This window comes from Anas acuta, chromosome 8, assembly GCF_963932015.1.
Source record: "Anas acuta chromosome 8, bAnaAcu1.1, whole genome shotgun sequence".
Taxonomy (NCBI): domain Eukaryota; kingdom Metazoa; phylum Chordata; class Aves; order Anseriformes; family Anatidae; genus Anas; species Anas acuta.
The window spans coordinates 24946583-24969542 of NC_088986.1; the positions used below are offsets into that span (position 1 = coordinate 24946583).

At 38.5% G+C, this 22960-nt stretch overlaps 1 protein-coding gene across 7 annotated transcripts in view; it reads right to left on the reverse strand.

The window, feature by feature from the left end:
• The window catches only part of KCNT2 (potassium sodium-activated channel subfamily T member 2), a 149022-nt gene extending 126445 nt beyond the window's left edge, over positions 1–22577 (reverse strand). For all 7 annotated transcript variants that reach the window (XM_068689867.1, XM_068689869.1, XM_068689866.1 and 4 more), the window contains exon 1: positions 22346–22577. In XM_068689867.1, the coding sequence (XP_068545968.1) occupies positions 22346–22440 (95 nt within the window). In that variant the 5' untranslated portion in view covers positions 22441–22577. The remainder of the gene's footprint in view (positions 1–22345) is intronic.
• Between the last annotated feature and the right edge of the window lie 383 nt (positions 22578–22960).

The window sequence follows — 22960 nt, forward strand, 5'->3', positions numbered from 1 at the left end:
ATTGTTAAATCTATCAGTACTCACCAACGCTTGATTTGCATACTACCAGATAAACCAGTGGTACAGGCTTCTGTATGATTCAGACGTAGGCATAAAAGATTATAAGGCATGTAAAATGGACCTATTCTAACTGTTGACAGACAGCATTAGATACACTGTAAATTTAGGATGTCATCTTATGACCAGTGTAAGAACCTGCCATCTCTGCAAAGGGAGTGCTCATGTTGCCCTTAAAATGGCGTGATTTCTGTATTAGTCAGACTAGGGATTTGCTCTGATTGAAAGCTATCATAATATATATGTGTGTGGTTTTTTGTTTTGGAGAGTAATTTTTTAATTGGATCAGTTGTCAACCAGACTTACCTTGATCACTGTGATTATCATCACAGTTAATGCAAAGGAGCAGCAGGACTGCAATGTTTGAGTGGTATAAGGCAATTATGAACTATCTCCTTGCGTTGGTGTGAAAGACTTAGCATAAATTTGCTGCCACAGAATTAATAGATCAACTCTGCACTTGCCTAAATTACCAAAAGGAAAAAAAAAATACTGGGAGAAAAGGATGATTGGTGAAACAACCAGGAACTTTAGTCAATTACTATACACTGTTATGTTCATGTGATGTTTATGGAATTGCATTCATAAATGTGCTTATAGGTATCTGGGTTTATAATGCTAGATAGTCTTTTTTTTTAAATGGTGTTATCCATAACTGTTTAAAACTAAGCCTTCACTTAGCATACTGAACTGTTGTATATGTATTACTAGTGAGATGTTCACTGGCTATACATATTTCCATAATTGGTCCTTTGATACAGAGCCTTTTAGGAATGCCCTTCCAACAATTCTGTAAAATACCTATGCTAGTCATAATGTATCAATAATAATTGTTATTGCTTTATTATATATTCACTCAGAACGTTTGCAATTGGCAAACATACTTTAAAAACAGTATTTCAAAACTAAATGAGTTGGTTCAATTTTTGCCTCCTTCAAATTTGGACAAAATTTATCATATTATTGTAACAAATTCCATGTAGCCAGCCTACATTTTTGTAGGTAATTGCTAAATGGTGATCTATAAAGTGCAAAAATATTTCCAAATGGATTATGGAAAAAAATATGTATCATCACTATTAGGATGTTAGATCTCCTACAGGGGTAATTTCAACAGAACATATCACTTGTTTACTTGATCATGCTAACAATCATACAACTAAAGCCCATCTCAACAAGTTACCCCATCTAAGAAATTACAGCTATTTCTCTCCAGCCTTCCCTTAATCACACTGCCTATATTAGACTGCCTAATGACACTTCTTAAATGTTAACTAATATGAAAAGTTCCAGAGTACATTTTAGCATTTCAGAACACAGCATCAGAAGCACTTGATGTCACTAGAAAAACTGTCCTTTGCTTCAATAATAACCATACTAGTAAGGACAATTAGAGAATAAATTGTCCAAAAGAGAATATGGGACCATATATGACAAGTGTTCATGGAGAAGGGAATTGGAAAAGAGTACACCTGAAAGAGGCTATATTAGAACAGGAGTGAGTATGTTAACTTGCTCTGTTCTCACACTTTTCCTCTTGTCTCTTACTACTGTCTGCAAATAACTGACCAATCAGACCAGTATAATCTACTAAGTAACAGACTAAGGATTTTAAAAAGAAACCTAGCTGAGTAAAGCCAAGTATCTGGTAATTGATTAATATTATGAGAATTTTCACCTTTATAATAAAAAGGTGTTTAAAAGCTTACAATATTGGATTTCAACTGACTGTGTGAATTTATATAGCTGAAACAGCAGTATACCCTGTTAGCTTACTGAAATAAAGCATGATGTAGCCACCTATTTCAATTTGTAGTGCTCTTAAAATCGAAATGGATCATTTCCCATGCTAAAAGTGTATTTTGCTTATCAGTCTTCTGCTTGTCTTCAGGATTAGACATAGCAATGAACTCATTGTTTGATCTATATTTGAAGGACATTATGATCCTGTGCTCTATCTACTTGGTGCAAATTCCTTGACTTATGCCATATTCTTCTTGAAATTGAAGTCATATATATGCTCCTGTTTCCCTATCGCACTCTTCCACAATGGTGTGACCTAGATCCAAGGTATCTGGATTTCATATGAATATAATTAAAATAAAGGCAATTATATATGAAGTTCAAAAGCAGATTTTTATATATCCCAGTGCTTTTTTTCCAATGTGTTTTTCCTCCTGTTCTTCTCTTTATGATATCCTAAGTATGTCTTGTGCTTTGTGGTGGTGCAGCTGTTTTTTACGTATCTCAGAAAAACAATTCTATAGCCATTCAAGTTGGAAAGTGCCCTAATATTTTAAACACAGGTTAATGTGCAGTGCATAGTAACTTCAGTTTCTGTGGAGCTCCATAAGCCACATTCCTAGCAAAATATTTCTAACTGCATGTGCACAACATGCATGGGTATAGTACTCTGAGATATATGGTTAATGTTCTTCAATGAATTTCATAGCTCTGCTTAGTTTTGTATTCCAGTTGTTGAACTCTTAAACCCCATAAGGTTTCCAGGTACAGAAACTAGTTACATGACAGATATCAAATTATCTGTAATCAGGTAATTTGAATTCTAAGCACAACATTAGAGAGAAAAGTAAAGAGTTTTTTTTTTTTTAAAAAAAAAAAAAAAAAAAGCACACAATTAAATAAAATCATGGTAAAAAGATAACAAATACATTCTTGCAATGGAGATCAGGATTGATTAAAAACACGAGTACTAGTTAGAATGACAACAAGAGATGAAAAAGAATAAACGGCACCCATGCCAGGACCTTCAAGTTGGATTTAGCCTGGGAACAAACTAAGTACGAAGCAAATGACAGATATAAATAGAGTATGAGCTGTAGCACTCTCTTCCATTATGAGATAATTGGAAGAGATAGATAAGGGGGAAGTCTGAAGTGAACATCATGTACTTAAATTTTTATAAGGCATTCAAAAAGGTTCTCTGGAGATTGATACTGAAAGTAAAAAAACTCAAATACTTTTATAATAAGGAAAAGAAGTAAACAACCTACAATCCCCATCTAATTCCACCACCCCCCTCCTCCCCCCCCCTCCCCCCCCAAAAAAAAAAAAAAGTAAAAGATGATATAATACAAAGTGGGAGTCTGTCCTCCAAGAAGACATTCTCTAAGAAATAACATACAGTACCACTGCCATTATGGCCAAAGAAACATAACATCTTTTTTTTTTTTTTTTAATATAATAGAAGTAAATTAGATTGAAAAATCAAAGAGGAAAGAAAAAACTGTAGGAAGGTGATTCTTCTTGAAGAATAGAATAGTATGCAGTCCATTTTCATAAAGGAATATACATTGCTCCTGTAGATAGAACAGGGAGAATCCTAGTAGAGTAAGTCAGGTAACTTCTTACAAACATATCAAAGCAGAGGTTTGACGCACTTATAAAGTACAAGCAGACTAAGCAAGATAGAATTCATTGTTACTGGCCTTGAACAACAAGCATACTAAAATAAGTAGTGCTGAATATGCATTTTGCAACTTAGATACATAGAACTGAAATGCAAAGGAATAATAAATCCAAGTATTTCTAATTTCTTCCTATGGTGTGAATCTGTTGATCATTTAGATAAACATGTATTCGTCAGCATTTATTAACAAGACTCTGCTGTACACGTGGTCACAGAAGTAATAAAAATGCTTTGTAGCCTAACACAATTGGTCATATATATTCCAGGTGTAGAATGAGCTATTTTGGCACTGGGGAGGGAAAGCTGTAGGAACAGGTTATCAGAATATTGCATGTTCCTATGCAAATATATTAGGTGTTCAGATAATATAGCTGTGTGACAAATTGCTAATGATTACCAGTTATTTTTTTCTGTTGTCTAAACTGCTTTGATAAAATAACACATAGCTGACATGCTAGTGATGATTCTAAACATATTTGTCTGCTCTGTGAATTGTATTTATATATCAATTATGGCAAGCAATGTACTTGGTATGCTCACAGGTGGAGAACCAACTAAATAACAGATTGCCAAATAAATACTTTGATTAGTCACACACACAAAAAAAAGGCTAAACATCAGTTGTTCAGTTCAACTGAATAAAGGTTTCTTAAGGCCCTGATTCTGAAAATGTTTCAGACTTTTTTTTTACCAGAACATTAAGGATTCTAATAGGTGAGGGCATCATTTTGCTAGGTGCTGAGGAGAGGAAAAAAAAAAGCCTTCGCTTATTAAGAATTTATGACTAAATATAGAAAAAGAAACTTTCATGACATTAACTGTTAAGCAGTGGTTTTAGCATAATAAGTATTAAGAAGAGTAGGACTGGAAAGGAAAAAGTAAAAATTCAATTGTTGTTTTTATAAGACTCTCATTCCATTCATTTGCAGGCATGTAAGCAAAATCCTGCACAATGTAAGGAGATTGTTGCTGTCTACCTCACTGTGAACTAAGATTCCATCCTTGTATCTCCTAAGACAGAGAGCAGCTATAGCGCTGTGATTTATGTTCTGTTTTACATCTTCATTGTTTTATAACAAGGAAATTATTCCATATTAGTAACTTTTCAATCTTGGGTCTTCTCATATTCTGCTGGCAAGATTTTTTTTGCCACTAGAACAGGTTTTTTTCCTTCTAATAAGGAAAGGCAAAAGGTATGTGAACCATTTCAGAAAACTGGAGTGCTCCAAGGTAACTTTTTTTCCCTAATATTTACAGTAAGCTCTATGTATTTATCTTTCCCTCCTGGTGCCTATGTGATTGAACTGAAAGGTCTAAAATTGCATTGTTAAAATTGGAAGTCTGAGAAATTGTCTGAAAGACAAGGGAAAGCTTAGGACATGTAGCTTGCCACGTGCACTTATAGAGCAGAGAGACCTATGGTTACCTTGCTCCCTGTGTTTTAAACATGCTGTCATCTAATCTACCAATCTCATGACAACTAAGGGAAAAGACGGCCTTCTGTTGTATGTCTTTGAGATACTGATTCAAATCCTCTCTAAATCCTTTCTCTAGCCTGGACTTCATATTTTGTCTGTTATCTCTTGCTTATTTCAGCACTCTACTCTCCAGCTCCAAAATGTTATCACAAAACCCACCAATGAATATCAGTTATAAAATAATGCTTTCATACCTCAGAGTGTTTTGAACTATATATTAAAATCACTAGTATGAAGAAGACGGTCATGGTTAAAAATGAGCGTAAAATGTTTTCTCTTAGAAACGGTCTGGATTCTTATTGTTAAAGAAGCCATGAAGTAATGACCAGTTTGAGAAAACTTGTTGAGAAATAAATTCAGTATAGTTTCAGAGATTAAACTGGTCAATTGAGATTTTGGTTTTGTTTTCCTCAGAACTATTTTTTCTGCAATTCTGCATAGTTGAAAATAAAACGTTTTCAATAGAATAACTCTATTCCATCTGTGTTGAACTACTTGTCCTGCAGAAATGGAAAAATGTCCCACAACTATACTAACATACAATGTTAAATGGTTCCTACTCTATTTATGGAGTCTATGTTAGTATTTCAGCATTTATCCACCAATCCTACTTATGCTACCATATTTAAGGTGAGATAGTCAAATGCCAGTGGAAAACTTTCTTTACCACTCTGCCTTTTCTCTGTCATGCCTTTGAAGATTAAAAGCTACCAGTATGCTTATAATAAATTAACTTTAAAACACATAATTATAGTATTTTGATTTATTCTGAAGATCAGTGTGACACTTGAATTTTTTAAATGCTTATCTGTGTAAGTTCTTATCAAAATCTCACTAAGATTTAAGGCATTCTAGGTATGGTCAGAGCACAATGTAATGATTTAACAGTAGCTGAGTTTTGCTCATTAACATCACAAGAAAAGCTATGTAAACACCATCTTTAAATGCTAGCTCATCTCTGATGTCAGATATCCAGCTTTTCCAAAAAAAAAAAAAAGTTATGTTTCAGTTTACTGTTTGACAATGTAAATGTCAGCCTGGTGCATTGAAATTAATGATTAAAGGAAATACTACGATACGAAGTATTTACAGTATACCTGAATTTCCCGGACTCATGCTAGTCCATATTAGCCAGTTCACATTCTTTGTTCTCTTGCAAGCAATAATAGCACTTGAAATGGGAGCTGATGGCAAATCTTACATTTAATCCAAGTGCTGCAATGTAGAGTTGCCATTTTGTTATCTGTCTGTTGTTAAGCACTGGACTGGATGAGTATTTATATTCCTCAAAAGTGTACAAAACATCTCCTTACAATATTGAATATTAACAAATTAAGATTTTCAACAATTTGACTGATACACATAACTTATCTGGGAACTTCTCTATCCGCTAGAATGATCTTAGACTGTCAAATGCTGGTCACTTCTTTACTGAGAGGGTTGTGAGGCATTGGAACGGGCTGCCCAGGGAAGTGGTGGAGTCACCATCCCTGGAGGTCTTTAAAAGACGTTTAGATGTAGAGCTTAGGGATATGGTTTAGTGGGGACTGTTAGTGTTAGATCAGAGGTTGGACTCGATGATCTTGAGGTCTCTTCCAACCTAGAAATTCTGTGATTCTGTGAAATATTCTTTCACAGAAATCCAGTAAGGGAAAATTGATTTACTTCGGCCTCGCACGGGCCGCTCCATCACAGAGCTTTGCTGAGGTCACAGTGGCCACCAGCGGGCCCGCCCTTGCCCCGGGCCCTATAAAAGGGGCCCCCCTGCCACTGGCCCGCCACTTGCTCAGCAATTTGGTCTTCCGAAAGCCAGCGGCTGAAGGAAGGCCAGAGTTAGGAGCAAAGGGAAAGAGAGGCGAGCAGCAGCCCTTCTCAGTGCGAGGACAAGAAATTGTTCCTGGGACCACTGAGAAGGATGTCTGGCTCTGTGTGGATGTGCCGTGGGTCGAGGGCCAGCACCTCCAGCACAAGAACCATCAGTGCCCAGGAGGTGTCTGGTGCCCGGCCCAGAGGCTATTATCATCAATATCATTGGAGCCGAAGCGATGCGGGGAGCAGGCCGGCCCCTCGGACAAACACCAGCAGCAGGCCTGGGCCTAGCCGGAGGTCCAGTGATGACGGAGAGCGTGGGTTGGAGGGCCACGGGAAGCGGAGCCGTGCCCAGCGGTCAGCATATGATGCGGGACCCAGCCGTGGCCAAGGGAGAGATGACAGCAGGCACTCCGTGAATGAAAATCAAGCGGAGAACGGAACAGACCCGAGGCCCGGAACTGGGAGGCGTCCTGGTGCGGCACCGTGGCCGGAAAATATGCCCAATGGAAGGCAGCCTGTGTGGGCAGTCCCTGCCAGGGACTGGCTCATCCTCCAACCCGCGGAGCCCATGGAGGTGGGTGCACAAGATGAAGAGGAAGCGATGGAAGTGGACCCACCTCGGCCACAACAAACATGGGACTCCCCCAGCAGCTCTCTGAAAAGTGTCATCAAGGAACACCGGCAGCTGTGCAGAAGGGCTCGGCCAGCTCCCTATTCCGCATCGCCCAGGCTCCACTCCAGGCATTAGCCTGGAGACAGCTGGCAATAAAGACCTTTGCCAATTCTCAGGGGTTGTGTGGGTGCTTCTTTCCCATCCGGCAGCCCTTGTGCGAGAGGTGGCAGCCCTTCTGTGCAGAGCCTCGAGGAAGAGCCCAAGAGAGGCCCCAGCTCCCTTTGGGCTGCTGCGCTGGGGTGACAGGTGGAGTCCCCAGGAACCACCATGCACCTTTAAAATTTGTGAAAATAAACGGAGGGGTGAAAACAGTAGTGCATGAGTGATTATAGCTGGCTACTTTCTTATATTAGGAGTGAGTTTCTATATCTGAGTAATTGTTAATGACAGACGTGGAGAAGGCTGAGGTACTCAGCAACTTCTTTGCCTCTGTGTGCACTGGTAGAAGGGTTTCCCCCATCCTTCATTTCCCTGAACCCATAGATGGAGGCTGGGGGAGCAGAGTCCCACCCAGTGTAAGCGAAGAGCAGGTTCGAGACCAGCTGATGAAGCCAAAGAGGTACAGGTTTACGGGACCTGATGAGAAGAATCCCAGGGTCCTGAGGGAACTGGCTGATGGAGTTGCCAAGCCTCCCTCCGTCACAGCAGAAAAGTCCTGGTAGTGGGGTGATGTCACTGGGGAGTGGAAAAATGGAAACGTCATGTCCCTGCTCCTCAAGAATTAAGGAATTGAACAAAGAGCATTGCTCTTCAACAAGTAAAACAATGAGGAGACATTACTTCTCAGAAGAGCAGTCAGGCACTGGGACAGGTTGCCCAGGGAGGAGGTGTCATCACCGCCCTGGGGGTGTTCAAGGAAAGGTTGGACGTGGTGCTTGGGGACATGGTTTAGTGGGTGATATTGGTGGTAGGGTGATGGTTGGACCAGATGATCTTGAAGGTCTTTTCCAACCTTCTTTATTCTATGATTCCATAGTTTCATTTCCAAGTTGGTGGAATTATTATTTTTTTCCTGTTTATTCCAATTGAAAAGGACTTTCTTGCTCTGACTGTGAGCGTCCTAAAACCCCTCTCTGTTCCTGGAGTTGCCAGCAGGACAAGGGATTTACAGGATGGCGTCTCAGTTATCTGCGGAGCAAGAAAATTGAAATTTGGCTCTTCTTGTTGAACCTATAGCTGTCTTGTCCTTCTGTGTGTCATGAAATCTGCCATATGGAACATGCTTTGGGAGACTGATTTAAGTGTTGGTGAGTGATTTGGTTCAGATAAGTTGAATGGAGTTTTAGGTGTTTTTCACACTTCAGGTTGAGCGCCCAGGTCTTTTTGATTATTTTGGGCAATCTAGAAACAGCAGTATTGCTGTCACTGATAGCCATGAGATTCTTTGGGCATTGGAAATGATACTGCAACATGCTGGACCTTTGAAAAACCAGGAAAGAAAGAAGAGTGCGTGGTGTCTTACCCCCCAAAAACAGAAGGCTTTGACTGCTATTGTGGCTGTCTTACTTTCAAAGAAGCTTGTAATATTAACATATACCAGGAAATAAACTATGGTTGCTACAGAATGTAAGGATTTATCTTAACTGATGCTCTATCTTAGCACAAATAAAATTTGTAGGAATAAGGTGGTGGTGAGGGGGAACATGAAGGGTAGAGGTTAAGCAAGTATAAAGTAGCATCCTTCTCGTTGGCTGCCTGCCAGTTCGTACCCACTGAAGATCTGGCCCAACTTGCCTCTAGTCTGTTTTCCATGTTACAGGGGAGCCAACTTTCCTCCCTTATTCTGGTTTACCTCTTACTTCACGTAGTGTTTCCTGCATTACCCAGCGAATTGTAATTGTAATTTGAGTCTTAAATTTGAGTCTGTATTTTGAGTCTTAAATGGAGGCATGGAAAGAAGTGTTAAGAGCAGTGTAAACAGCTTTTCCCTAGCCCCGTGAAATTTGAGGGCATAATTTACCCTTTAAATTTTTATATTTGCTTAGGGCTGCCCAGGGAAGTGGTGGAGTCACCATCCCTGGAGGTCTTTAAAAGACGTTTAGATGTAGAGCTTAGTGATATGGTTTAGTGGAGGACTTGTTAGTGTTAGGGCTTGATGATCTTGAGGTCTCTTCCAACCTACAAATTCTGTGATTCTGTGATACTAAGATGTCACATGAAATACTCTGTGTAAGACTTACAAGTATACATTGGTAGCACTGCCATTTATAATACATTGTTTAATTTATTACTTTAAAATTACTTTAAAAAAAAAAAACTGGGTGGTTTTTCTTGCCATTTTCTCATAGCTGTTAGAACACTATTTGGCCAACTTTCTTCATGTAGATCCAGTGCTTCTACAGTATTTTAATGAATACTTCATGATACAAAGGGAATAAAATTCTGGCCAAAACCATATTCTAGAATACTAATATAGTATTTTACAGTCTTGCTACACAGATCAGAATTTGTATGAGTCTACTTAAGCTTGGCAATCTGATGGATAGAACATTAGTGTTTTGCTTCCACAAACGACAGATTCAACTCTAAATCTGTTGGAAGTGAATAAGTGACTATGGGAGGAAGGAAGGCTGGCAAAGAGAAACTGAGTGGGTGTTTTGGGATTTTTCCATTTGTGCATAATTTCTAAGGAACAACACCATTTACAGGTTATCTATGTTAAGTTTTGCAATAGGGAATAAATGCTGAAACCTCTTTGCCCTATGATCCAGTAAAAAATTGTTAACGAACTTTTTGGAGTGTGAATCTAACTTGATCACAGAAGCAGAGTAATACTTGAAAAAGATTTTTCAACTTTGAAGAGATTAGGCTTCCAGTTAAAATCATACTTTGTGCTAATTATCATCAAACCACCATTCAGTATAACACTTTTTATTCTGGTTTCTTTTAAGGAAAGGATTAAAATAGTCTCTTCAGTGTTAGTAAAAGTGATTGTGGAAATTTATTGACCAAGTTGTGTGGTAACATATACATAGTCCTTCTCGAATATAAATATCTCTAGTTAATCTGATCATTCTTCACCTTCATATGAACTCCATTTACAAGGGTAAAGAACGCACAACATTTTCTGTTTTTTATTGCTATTTCTTGACTCTTATCATAGTCAGCAGTATTCCCAAAGGAGAAGTACCACTATTTAGTAAGTGTTCTTAAAATACAGTAATACTAGATTTATTATTTTTAGAATTTTTAAAACTAAAAATATTATCCCATTATTTCTTGACTTTATTCTAAAGATGTGCATTGATCACTGTCACAAAGCACACTGAAACAGAATAAGATTTACCTCAAAGCATTTAAGCTACATTTTTCTTCTGCAAACATTTTTTCTTTTGTATGCTACATTTTTCATTCTACTCATAAAAGAAATACTAAATTAGGTAGGATGTAAAAATTGGATAGCCAGAGCAATACAATAAAATTGTAAATGTTTCACTCATTTTTGTACTCTGCTCAATTTTCAAATTGTTTAGTTCCTATTTATGTTAGTAGTATTTGTTGATTACAGTGTAAGAAATTATAACCATAGGAACTATGCCTGATATGCAAGTGTTTTTTTTTTTTTAAGTTGACTTAGTCTGAAACTTCCCACAAATGCTTTAGCAAGCCTAGAATGAACTTATCTGAGATTCCATATATAGTTGAAGTGTTAAAAAGCTGGGGGGGAAAAAAGTGATACTGCACATGCTTTTTCCACATCCCCAGGACCGTGGTAGCCTTACAAAAAGAAGTGTGGGTTGTTTTTTTTTTTTTTTTTTGTTTTTTTTCCAAGATGGATATCCAAACAGTCCAGGCTTGCAATCTGGAAACGGTACCCCCAAAAGCTGTTGTAACGGTACCCCCAAAAGCTGTTGTAAGAATGCCAACAACTCGGAGAAGTAAATACAGGGATGGATATGAGATTATCTTCCTGTGCATGGTCTCCAACAATCATGCATTTAACAGTTGCACAGAGGATAAATGTGTTTATTTAATAGATAAACATAATCTAGAAGTGTATTCAGGTAAGCGTTTAGAAAACAGGCATGAAATGAAAGCCTGATACCTGATGGTAGGTGTCTTGCCTGAAGTTTCCCAACTGAGGAAAGTCTTGCTCTACCAGATCAACAGAAGAGCACATTTAGCACATGCTGATGAAACTTGCTAAAGTAATTATGCATTGATGCATATCTGTCTTTATTTTCTAGAATGTAAAGGTGCTTTGACATCAATTTTACCAGATAAAGAATAAAATATGTTAAACTGCAAATATTACTTCATAAATCCCATGTATATACTACTGCAAGATATCTAACAGTGGTCTTTCTTCCTTTCAAATGCAATTTACTGCACAGTACATTCATTATATATGATTACTTTGTTATTTAATTGTAATACACTTTTAAATAGCTCATGAAGAAGTTGCAACGATTCAGGAACTTTGAATATATAATAGAACAGGTATTGTAAAGTCAGTATCTCTAAAATGTCACTTGTCTGATACTGTTCTTCACAGCAACAAGGTACAAGTATAATCATTGATTTCACATAATTCTCATTCTTCTTAGTGAGCTGTAATATTTCCTGATTAAAGGGATTATTTTGTTTTTCATTAGATTAAGAAAAACTTAAAATATTGTGAAAATATATTTTACAAGTCTATTTGTCATCTTTATTCATGTTAAGTAGCACTTTCACAGCACTTTAAAATTCATTGTGGTCCGGCTGGTAGAATTCTGTGTCCGGTATTTAATTTTTCCAACTTCCATAACATGCCTTAGGTCTGTTTACAAAATGAGTTAGCCAGGTGCCTTCAGAAAACTTGCTTACTCAATGTAAACTAATTTTTCTTCAACTGTGACTTCCCAAATGAATGCAGAAATTTCATCGTTTTCTGTCTTTGGGAGTCAATCTACTTAAAATCTTCTTAGTTAACTGTGTTGGTGAGACGGATTAGGAAAGGCATTGTTCCATCACCTTGTTTTGATGATGTATATAGATCTTAAGGCTAAGTAGTTAGCATTAGGTGGAATACATGGATACAATGACCAGAGATTTTTCAGTTTATGAAATGAACTGATTGTATTAACATTAGGAGGTAATAACAAGTAACATTGTCAAATGTCTGAGTCAATAAAAGAAGGTATGGTAGTACTTCCAACTTTTCCTTCTCTCCAATATGACGCTTTCTGTTACTGTAAAGTGGCACTGCCATCCTGGAAAGAAATTTCTAAACCTACAGTTCACTGTAGCCTGATAGATAGCTCTACCTCCAGGTCATTCCCACCTTAAAGGAAGATGTTCACCTCACAACTTTGATAATGATGATTTTACAACAGCTCATTTGTCTAAAATTGTTGACAGTAAGATCTGAAGCCCTCCACAACAGTCGCAGACCAGCCCATAATGCATGTCACAAGGCTACCTATGAGATGCTCATAGAAGTTCCCTACCTACTGATAATCGGAGATCCCTCCCAATAGCCTCGGAGCTGCTTACTCTGAAGCATTCTCAGTAGTCGGTCCTGTTCCTCCTAACATGCAACACTTTGCCAAGGTCACACTAAAAGAGTCTGAATGACCAGCTGAATCAATCACAAAGACACAAAAATAGCATCGCTTGAGTTCTTGTTACCAGTAAACTGCCACAATTAATAGAATTATATGAATTTATAATGCCAGTAGACATTCAACTTACTTTGATTTGTTGTTTGTTGTTTTTCTTAAGGATTGAGATCTGTGAACTGCCAAGTAAGAGGAAAAATGGGAAGTAAAAACTAATCAGGTCTTTAAAATTTGGTGCACTTTAAATGTGATTGTTTTTTAATCATTTTTAGCTCAATTGTAATTTTCATGCAATCTGATGTCAGTCTCAGTACAAAAACAAATGATCATTTGGGTCACTGTTTGATACTGAAAAATTAATTTATATAATTCAATCAGATACTGCATATCTGGAACTTCACTTGTGAAATAAGTTTTACTCTTATGATATTCTTGGGTGTTGAAAAATGCACTTGTTGTTTATTAACAGGTGCTGTTGCATAAGGAACAAATATAACGACAATTTTCCATTTGCAACTCAGCTTGTTTTTTTCCTTTTGTATTTGTTTCAGATTTGGTTAACTCTGCTTTTCTCTGTGCTGAAGTCTTCTCTAGTCACAATGGGAAAAGAAAAGAAAGCTAGTAAAAACATAAAATCCCTAAAAGAGCTTTGGCTATTTAGAAGGATAAGAGTGTGGCTATTTTGTAGTGTTTACTCCTTATTAAGGATTCTAAAAACACTATATTTTGAAGGAGCTCTGTAACTTAAAGATACTTGATGTACAGTAAATGCTATTAACTTCAACATTGAAAAGCTAAAGTACAAACTCTTGTTTGCAAAATGTCAAGGTGGTTATACTCAGGTTACAGAATCTAGGAGACAGGGCAGGACTTTCCTGGCAGAGCTAATCCATAGTTAGGACTGTTGCTCAGATCTTGTAAATTGCCCTGTCAGGTGTACAATCCTTGTCCTAGTTGTTAGATATGGACCTATTAATGGCTAAAGAAAGTGGCAGACTTGTAAGACCTGGCAGAGGGTTAGGCAAAGTTCTTTTCTTAACTCAGGTATCTTGCCCCTGCGCTGGTCTTAACCTAATTCCTTCCTCCCTCCTTGCTCCCCATATCCACCATGGCTATCAAGTCAGGCACAAGGATGTCAGACTTACCAGCTTTTCACCACAAAATACAGCACTTGCTAACAGATATCTCTGTGAGAGGAGGCAGGATTTGTCCCTCAAGAGATACTTCTTACTAAATAATATCACTGTTTTATCTGTGAGTATAAACACTGGTTTTGTCTCTTAATGACTGTTTCTGTTTTACTGCTGCTTCCCACCAGGAAATTGACTACTAACATAATTAGCAGATGATTGCATGGGGGAGGCTGAAATCTTTAACAGCTGTTTTAAGGCACTCTGTAACAAATCTTCTCCAGTGCTGAACACCTAAAGTAGTTGAAGGATGTTCTTTCCAACAACACAGATCATGGGACCATTGGGTAAAGACATATGGGAAGGACTTAACATGCTCAGTTACTTGAGAGGAGAGAGGAAAAAAATAAAACAAACAAACAAAAAAGGTGGAATCCCATTTTAAAGCATTTAGTGGATTAGTACGAGTTCTTGTGTGGACTAAATGTACCACAGAAATCAGTACAAAAGATCAACTTTACTAGTGCAGTCTAGAAACTGGATGTGTAGCACTGAGATGCCTAGCAGAATTATCATATAATAAAGATACTTTAAAACTGGACATTTCATATGCTTCAAGTGATCTATTTCTTTGTTACAGGATAAAAGGGAGACAATAGGAACCAGTGTTTTTTACCACTTCTTGTAGAAGAGTCATTCTGAGAGTAATGCACAGTGCAGCACAGAAGTTTACCATTATAAATAATCATCATCATTGGCTGTGATAGAATAATAATCATAAAATTAAGAGAGAAACCATTTGGGAAGGAACTGCTTCAGTTCCCCAAGGAATACTATAGTGTCTGCCAGATGTAAAGTAGCATGTATCAAGTTCTAGATGGAAAAATAAGAGCTTTAGAGTATTAAGTGTATAATTAAGTAATGATTGAAGTACCAAGCACATTTACAAATGGTGCACCATCTTGTCCCAGAGGAAGACTACTTGATCTGTCAGAGTTTCTGAAGCTGCGACACTTAAAGCTTTTCTGCACAAGAAAATTCTGCTGGGGCACACCACCAAAGTCTTCTAAGAAAAGATACGGATATAAAAATACTGAAGTGTTCCTCCTCTTTTTATGTCTTTCTCCCAATTCCCATTTCTGGTAGTTTAAGTAGACTACAGAAAAAATGTTTTTTTGCTTTCACTGCTGTCATAAGAATGATGTCAGAACAGAAATTAACTTGAGGCTGACAGAATTGTTGCCTCATCTCCCTCTTCCTCCCTTCCACACAAAGAAATGCATTCCCCTTTTTATCTACAAAAGGGACCTAATCCTACATAAGTTTTGAAGGAAGGTGAGTTCTGAGACACATTAAGAACTTATGCATGTGGGACTCCACTCCTACACTTGCCATGTAAGTATAAACTTGGACTTTCAAGTGTGGCTGATGCAGTGGCTTTACATATGCTATCATTTTTCTTTTTTTTTTTTTTTTTTTTAATTTAGGTGGCACTGCACAGTGGGAAAGGGCTTGGCCTGTACATGCAGCATTTTTTTCAGGTTTTAGGGCAACTGAAGTTTTCCAGCTACTACTGTGTAGAGTCTCACTGCAGATACTATGAAAACACTTAGTTTTTTGGTGAATTAATTAGACCATTAGGATCTTGAGCAGTTTCAATCAAAATCAAGCTTCCAAAATAGAACTTTGGCTTCTAAAATAGAACTTAGGCTTCTAAATCGCTTAATTTACTTTGAAAATTTACTTATGAGGATAATTCAAGATAAATTTGGCAATATTTACTGAAGTCCTCTTACTTTGTAGCTTCTGTTAAATAAAGAACTCATAAAAGTTAAATTGATGTCAAAATGACAGAAGTATTTCTTAAAGGAAAGAGGAGGATTATTTTGAAGAAAACAATAGAACCTTCTTTTGAGGAAATTTACAATAGAATTTTTGTGTGAGTTGAATCTAGACTCAGATATTTTAAATCATTTGATTCAGAAATGTGTGGGCTTTTTATCCTCTTTTAGTTTAGCAATCTCAGGTGATTTCCAAAATGAAAGTCAAAGGGAGGGCTTTACTCAGTAATTCACACTGACAAATGACTGTTAAAGTGCCTTCTGAGACGTACAGTAGGGAGTTGTTCCTTGAAAGTCACCAGTCAGCATGACAGCCAGCAGCATACAATTGTCCAAGTGATGTGTGGAGGTGTTCTGTATTATCTGAATCTTTCCTTCCAAGATAGGCGGTAATGCTCATTAAGTAGTAAGCATATCAGAAGGGAAAACTAATTTTAATTATATCCATTAAGTAGCCACTATAAGAATAGTTCTTGCACAAAGGTAACATTTAGAGCTATAGTTTCATCATGAACTGCAGCAAAATTACTCAGAACTTTACCTTGATATAGGAGCAGTATTTGAAATGCATTCCCAGTACCAGCTAATGTCTCTTGTTACTTGTGTATCAAAATGAGAAGAATACAGATTTGAGAAATGTAAATTTTTGTTCCATGACTGTGAAATTGTAAATACAGCATATGGAAAAGTTATGAAATCCAATGCTTTGAGGGTGGGAGCTGGAAAATGTATCAGGGTTTAGTTTCTTTTTTTTTGTTGTTGTTCTTTAATTTTTATCTTTGTGATTTTGCAGCAGCACAATAATGGTGATTCTTCCTAGAACATATTGCCTCTGTATACCACCTTGAACTCCAACAAGTGGTAGAATTAAATAGTAGTATAAAGCAGATATGACTGTACAATCATGTGTAGGATTGCATATACGATCTATTAATATGACAGACTATTAATTCACCAATTCAATGCTGTAATATGTACTTCATGGTGTTTAATATTGCTAGAAATATTCAGCATTGATAAAATTTACCTTGGTGTGCAAGATCCAAAGAAAGCCCAACATATTGCTGAATCTTACATAAACTCAAAGTGTAAAAGATATTTAAAACCTAAAATGCTACATATGCTTCTATGAGGTCAATACAATGAATCTCATTCTGCACATCTTAAAAACATCCATATGCTTCTCTTTTTCTATCTGTAAAATATCATGGGAAAAGAATTTTTCCAATAAATTAAAGCTCTTTAGATACATTTTTTTAAGGACTCTGGGACAAAATACACTTATTGCCTACATTTATGGCTATATTGTATATTTGAGAAAGGAAGACACCAGGCATTAGCAAGTCTGTGAGTTATAAATGGATCTCCCTGTAATGCAGCCACCATATATGCATAATCTGAGTGTGTGACTGTGCAGGAAATACAGGAGAAGAGAAAGACAGATCTAGCAGCACAAATGGGAGAAATGGCACATAATGTTCAAGCGTAGCAGTTACTTCAAATAATGACCCACTCCAGGTATGTCTTTACCAGTAAGTTAACATGCCCATGCACTGACATTAAATTGCACAAAACATCCTACATACACACCGGAAAACTGTTTCAGCCTCCAGAATTGGGTGACTGCCTGCAACCTGCCTGCTGGGAGTGTTTCCTTGGACATTCCAACTGCTGAATCACTTATGGGTGCTGTTCACCAGCTGGCCAAAGTATACAGCAGAAAATTTAAAGAGGTCACTAGTATAAGCAGTCATTCTTCGATGGTGGGAAACATTCCAGAATTGCTTGAATTTACTGAACTAAAACAAATGCAGCATCATACCTTTATAAGCTTCTGAAGAATGGACTAGAAGTACACAAACAGTTTAAGAAACATGAGGTAAATTTGACTCTTCAAGATACTTAAGCACTGAGTTATTTACAGAAAGTGGGCACTCCTGTCAGCAGAATCTAAATGTTTTGGTTTTTACTTTTTTTAACTTAGAATTATTTAAGTCTCTAGTATCCTCTTGTTTGGCTTTTTTGAAGTATATAATGACTATATATTTACACAGGTACATGACACAAGAAAACACATTTTGCTTTCTAAACAGCTCTTTCCAAAGCTGACACAGGAACCTAAAATAAATATCTTCTTTTCTGCCCTTTTCTGAAGCAAGTTATTTACCAGATTTTAAACATATCAGGTCTTCACTTAGTAGGATATTTTCTATTTTTATTTGTGTAGCTCTTCAACACAGCTGGTAAGACTAAGAATTGACTATCAGTAGGTTTATGAAAATTGAAACATTTTATTATGTAATTTACCATTATAATTGCACTTCAGTGAAACCTCACTGAGTTAGTAGGTAAATAACTGTTGTGATAACCACTGAGTTAACCCTTTACTCCTGCTTCCTTCCCAGGCACCCAAACTGAAAGACAATCTGCATTATGACGGTCAGGAAAAACATCTCAGTATATTCAATAAATCAAACCATTTAGTTTCAGATACTTTCAACAGTGAAAGTAAAATATGAGCTTCACAAAGGGATATTAGTGATATTTACAAAATTAGTGAAAAAGTCAATCATTCAGTCTTTTCATTACTCTTAGTCCAATGGCCGGAATATTTATATGGCCAGATGAAACCTGGTATGCTACCCTACCTGCTGCAGAAATAGCCCACATGGCACACCCATACTTTAGCTACTGGGCCGATCTTTTACCTGTTCTCCTGCAGAAAAATTTCATGTTGATCTAGGCAATATTTAAATATTTTTCATAGTGACAGGAACATGAATGCCTCAACTTGTAAAATAAAAAGCTAACCACAATGATTTGAGTAATGTTTTTCATATAAAATGTTAATAGCTTAATATTAAAAGATTGCCTCAAAATAGTCCAGGAATTTAACGTTATTGAATTAACACTATCTAATTGTACCAGGTTAAATGGTAGATGTTGGTGAAAGTTTAAGCTATAAATCAGAAAGAGTTAATCTGTGATTCCTGTGTGCTGTAAGCATCATCTTTACCTCCAAGGTTTTCAAAGGGAGCTAGGTCCTTTGAAAATCTAGCCCTTAAAAACAAAACTGGTCTTAACATACTTTTTTTTTTTTCCACCCCCCAGGAAAAACTACTCAGAAAATTCAAGAATGTTAATTGTTTTAAATAGTTTATGTATTTACCAACGGCTTGCTGTGGTTTTGTTCACAAAGAAACTTCTTTTATGGAAAAGAGTATACAACACAATTTGATGGTTCGTGGAATACGACAGCCCAGAACCCATCTGCTACTGAAGCCAACTGCAACATTTATTAGGAATTATGCTATGCAAGTGCAGTTACCTTTTTTCTGAGAGAGAAATGCAAAAGTAGTAAAATGGATGTTACCTTATCGGGGAAGGATGTGTAAGAAACAGACAATGAAAGACACCAAAAAAAGAAAAACCTAAATGAAGCTCCACCATGGAGAGAAAAGGAAGATTAGAAAACTGCCTGCAACCAGGCACAGATCTAAGAATAGTTTCCTGAATCAGGGTCCTATTACATTCAGCTAAGAACAACTCTATGTTTGTAACTTATAAATGAACAGGATCCTTCAAAATAAAGAGCTGATCAAACCCTGCTCCTAAAAAAACATAACCTGTAAGGTTTCAAAACTGGACACTATGCTTATGTTGAAAATATATCTTCCAGAAAAAAAAAAAAAAAAAGACCTACATCATTCCAATCATATTTATTATTAAGTAGTATCATATGAATTTCTGGAAAACTATTCCTTTGAAACTGAGATTCGGTGGTACAGAACCCTGGCTGGTTTTGTGGCAGGCAGATCAGAGGAATGATTGCATCTCCTCTCCACTTTGAAGAATAAACAGGCATCTACAAGCACAGAGATGGAACGTATGCCCCTCAGCCAGCAAAGAGTGAGCATCTTTCTAGAAAGGGAGAGAGGAAGGAGAAAAGAGAGACCTCGAGGATGAACAGACAAGAAACAGAGGGTTTCAGCTGGTAACAGACCTGAAATTCACAGACCACAGATGGAAAACAGTCGATGTAAATCTGAGTGCAGGAGCTGAAAGCAACTGGAAGTATGAAGTTGCAGTGAACTAGAAGTGTGCAGAAAATTATTTCCAGGATCTTAATCGAGGGCAAGTAACCTCCCAAAATGAACTATCTTGATCACTTGCTATTGTGTGGCCATATTTTAAGGCTGCTTCAACTGTATTATAATGTTAGGGTATTCTATTCATAGTCAACGTCCATTCAGCTGAAGAAAGTGCAAGCAACACCTTTGGCAATATCTGTATTACACATTAATTAGAAGATAGCACTAGAAACGTAATTCACCAAAACCAAACTTGGACCATTTGTTTAAGGTTGCAAAGAAAAAGAATAATATAAAATAAAGGCATACTTGTAATATCCTTTGACTAATTATAACAAAGTAACAATTTATCTTAGGGTCCCCACAGGTTTGTTGTCTCTTTCATTAAACATTTCATGAAAGTAGGTCTAATATTTGAAATATTCCATTTGACAGTATTTCTGTGCAGAGTATGCTTTTCATACTAGTAGCAAAATAACGTGGCATGGAGTAACATGTTAGTATTAGAAGAGATCCTTGAATACAGAAATACAAGAATCTCAACAGAATCCTACAGTAAAGTGGACAAACAAACTCAAATTTCTTTTTTTTTTTTAAGAATGGACTTTGTTCAGTTAGCAGAAAAGAAAACTAGCATCAGAAGAGACTGCTATGGTAACTTGCAGAGCTGGAGGAGAGGAGTGCTGCTATGACAGCCTCATGTAAAGTGGGATCCTGTTTGTGTTGTGGGGAAACAACTGTGCAGCCTACCCCCACACCGCAGCTGTGCCTAGCCCTGGCAGAGGACAACACCTGAAGATCTGGAAAGCCATTTCTGCTAGCCATTTGCAGTCCCAGGTTCTTATTTTGTGGTTTGTATTTTTTATTTCTTTATGTGTCCGGAGATCTTGAATGAATATTAACAAAATAACTACAAGTAACTATTCGTTTTCCACTAGTCCTTAGGCATAATTTTCCAACTATAATTATGCTCTGTAATACTGTCATGCTATAACTCCACTATCAATGTTTTCCAAGGCCTATTTCTATATATTTCATCAAGCAGACACACAGTCTTGAAATTGAAATTTCTATATCTAAAGAGGTGCTGTGGTTTGTGCAGGTGCTTATGCACTATTTTCTACTGAGACCAGGCCACACTTCCTCCATAGAACGTAACTTTATAAAGTTTAGGACAGTCAAACAACTGGTATCGGGGAAGTACTTGGCAGAAGTTTGACCTAGAGCTGGCAAAAGTATTGTCATAGAGTGGTCCAAAGAGAAAATGTATAGAGAATATTTTGTTTATTTTAGCCATCGAAATCCTAGCTGGTAAAATAAGAAAAGTTGTGGGTTTTTTTTCTTATGCCAGTGGAAAGTAAAATGTAGGTATAAGTTGCCAAGATCCACATTTTCTAAAATCTCAAAGAATACTGCCATCAGAAATTGTGAACACTGAATATCCCTATGGTTTAATTAATATTTTAGATATAAAACCATGCTTTGATAAACATCTCGGCAGTGTGTTAAACTAATACAACACACTTACAATGCCATCATTTCCAATCAACAGCATTCATTTTTGTGGTCATCTTAAGACATGATTCACCATTTCAAAGCTGTCTTAATACACATAATTTAGTTTTTCAACGTATACCATGTTCCCATAAACAGAGCTAACACCGAGTTCTGTATCTGCATGATTACCAGTGAGAATCCATCTTTCTTAGGAATGTGGCTACAATCTGAAGACGGTTAGATTAGCATTAAATTCAAAGTTTCTGGCTGCTGAGTTAAAGCATGACTCATTCTGGCTATATAAAAGTATTGGATTAGAATCGATCCAGCATGCCACCGTATACGAGCAGACAATTTTGTTTCCCTGTCATTTAACCATAATAAATTGCCCGTGCAAAGCGGCTCCCGCACGCAATTTTGCCAGGCTGGATCGTGCAGCAGCTCCCCGACACGCGGGGATGGGATGCGCGGTCAAGCCGCGGCACAGCCCTCCCGCTGCCCCCGAGTCCTGCATCGCGCCTTGCAATTCACCGCACACCGCCGGCTGCTCTTCTTTCTTCGAACGGCGTGAGCTGATTTGCTCAGTAAAGGCAATAATTCAGAAATCGGCGAGCGGTGGCTGCGCCTCAGCCTAAGAGCTAGCACGAGAAGCGTGCCGAGCGGCCACCCCGGGCGTTTTAACACGCGCAGCCCCCGCCGAGGGGCGGTGAGGGGGCTGCCTCCCCTCAGCGCCCGGCCGCCGCAGCCCCCTCACGCACGGCGGGGCAGGCGGGGTCCTGCCACCCCCCCTCACCTGTCGTCGCTCTGCCAGCCCTGCTCGCCCAGCAGCAGGTCCCGAAAGCGGTACCGCGGCGGCAGCGGGGGCACCTCGCTGTCCAGGTCCACCATCCTGCCCGGAGGAGGAGGAGGAGGAGGAGGAGGAGGAGGAGGAGGTGGCGAAGCGGCGCTCCCCGGCGTCCCCCCTCAGCCGCCGAGCCGGGGGGCGCCGCGCCGTCCCTCCGCGGGTGACGGTCGCCGGGGGCGGCGGTGGGGCGGCCTCGGCGGCGCGCACCCACCCAGGCAGCCCTGGCGAGCACGCGCGCCGCCCGCCGCCGTTGACAACAAAGGAGCTGCCCGCCGCCATGCAAATGTCGTTCGGAGCCGCCGCCGCCGGGCCAGCCAATGGGGTGGGCGCTGATTAGCATATTCAAGCAGGAGGGCGGGGGTTTCTGCGCTGCCGGCCAATGGGAGGCGCCCCGCAGGCACGAGGGGCGGGGGCCGAGCGGGCCCTGCCGCGGGGGGCTGAGGCTGAGCCCCCGCTGGTGGCAGCCGGGGGTGCCCCGGTGCAGGACCCGCGCCAGGGATGCATCGCCAGTGTAAACCCTGTTTGGGTTTGCTCCTTTGGTTTTGATTGCCCCGGCTGTAGGGC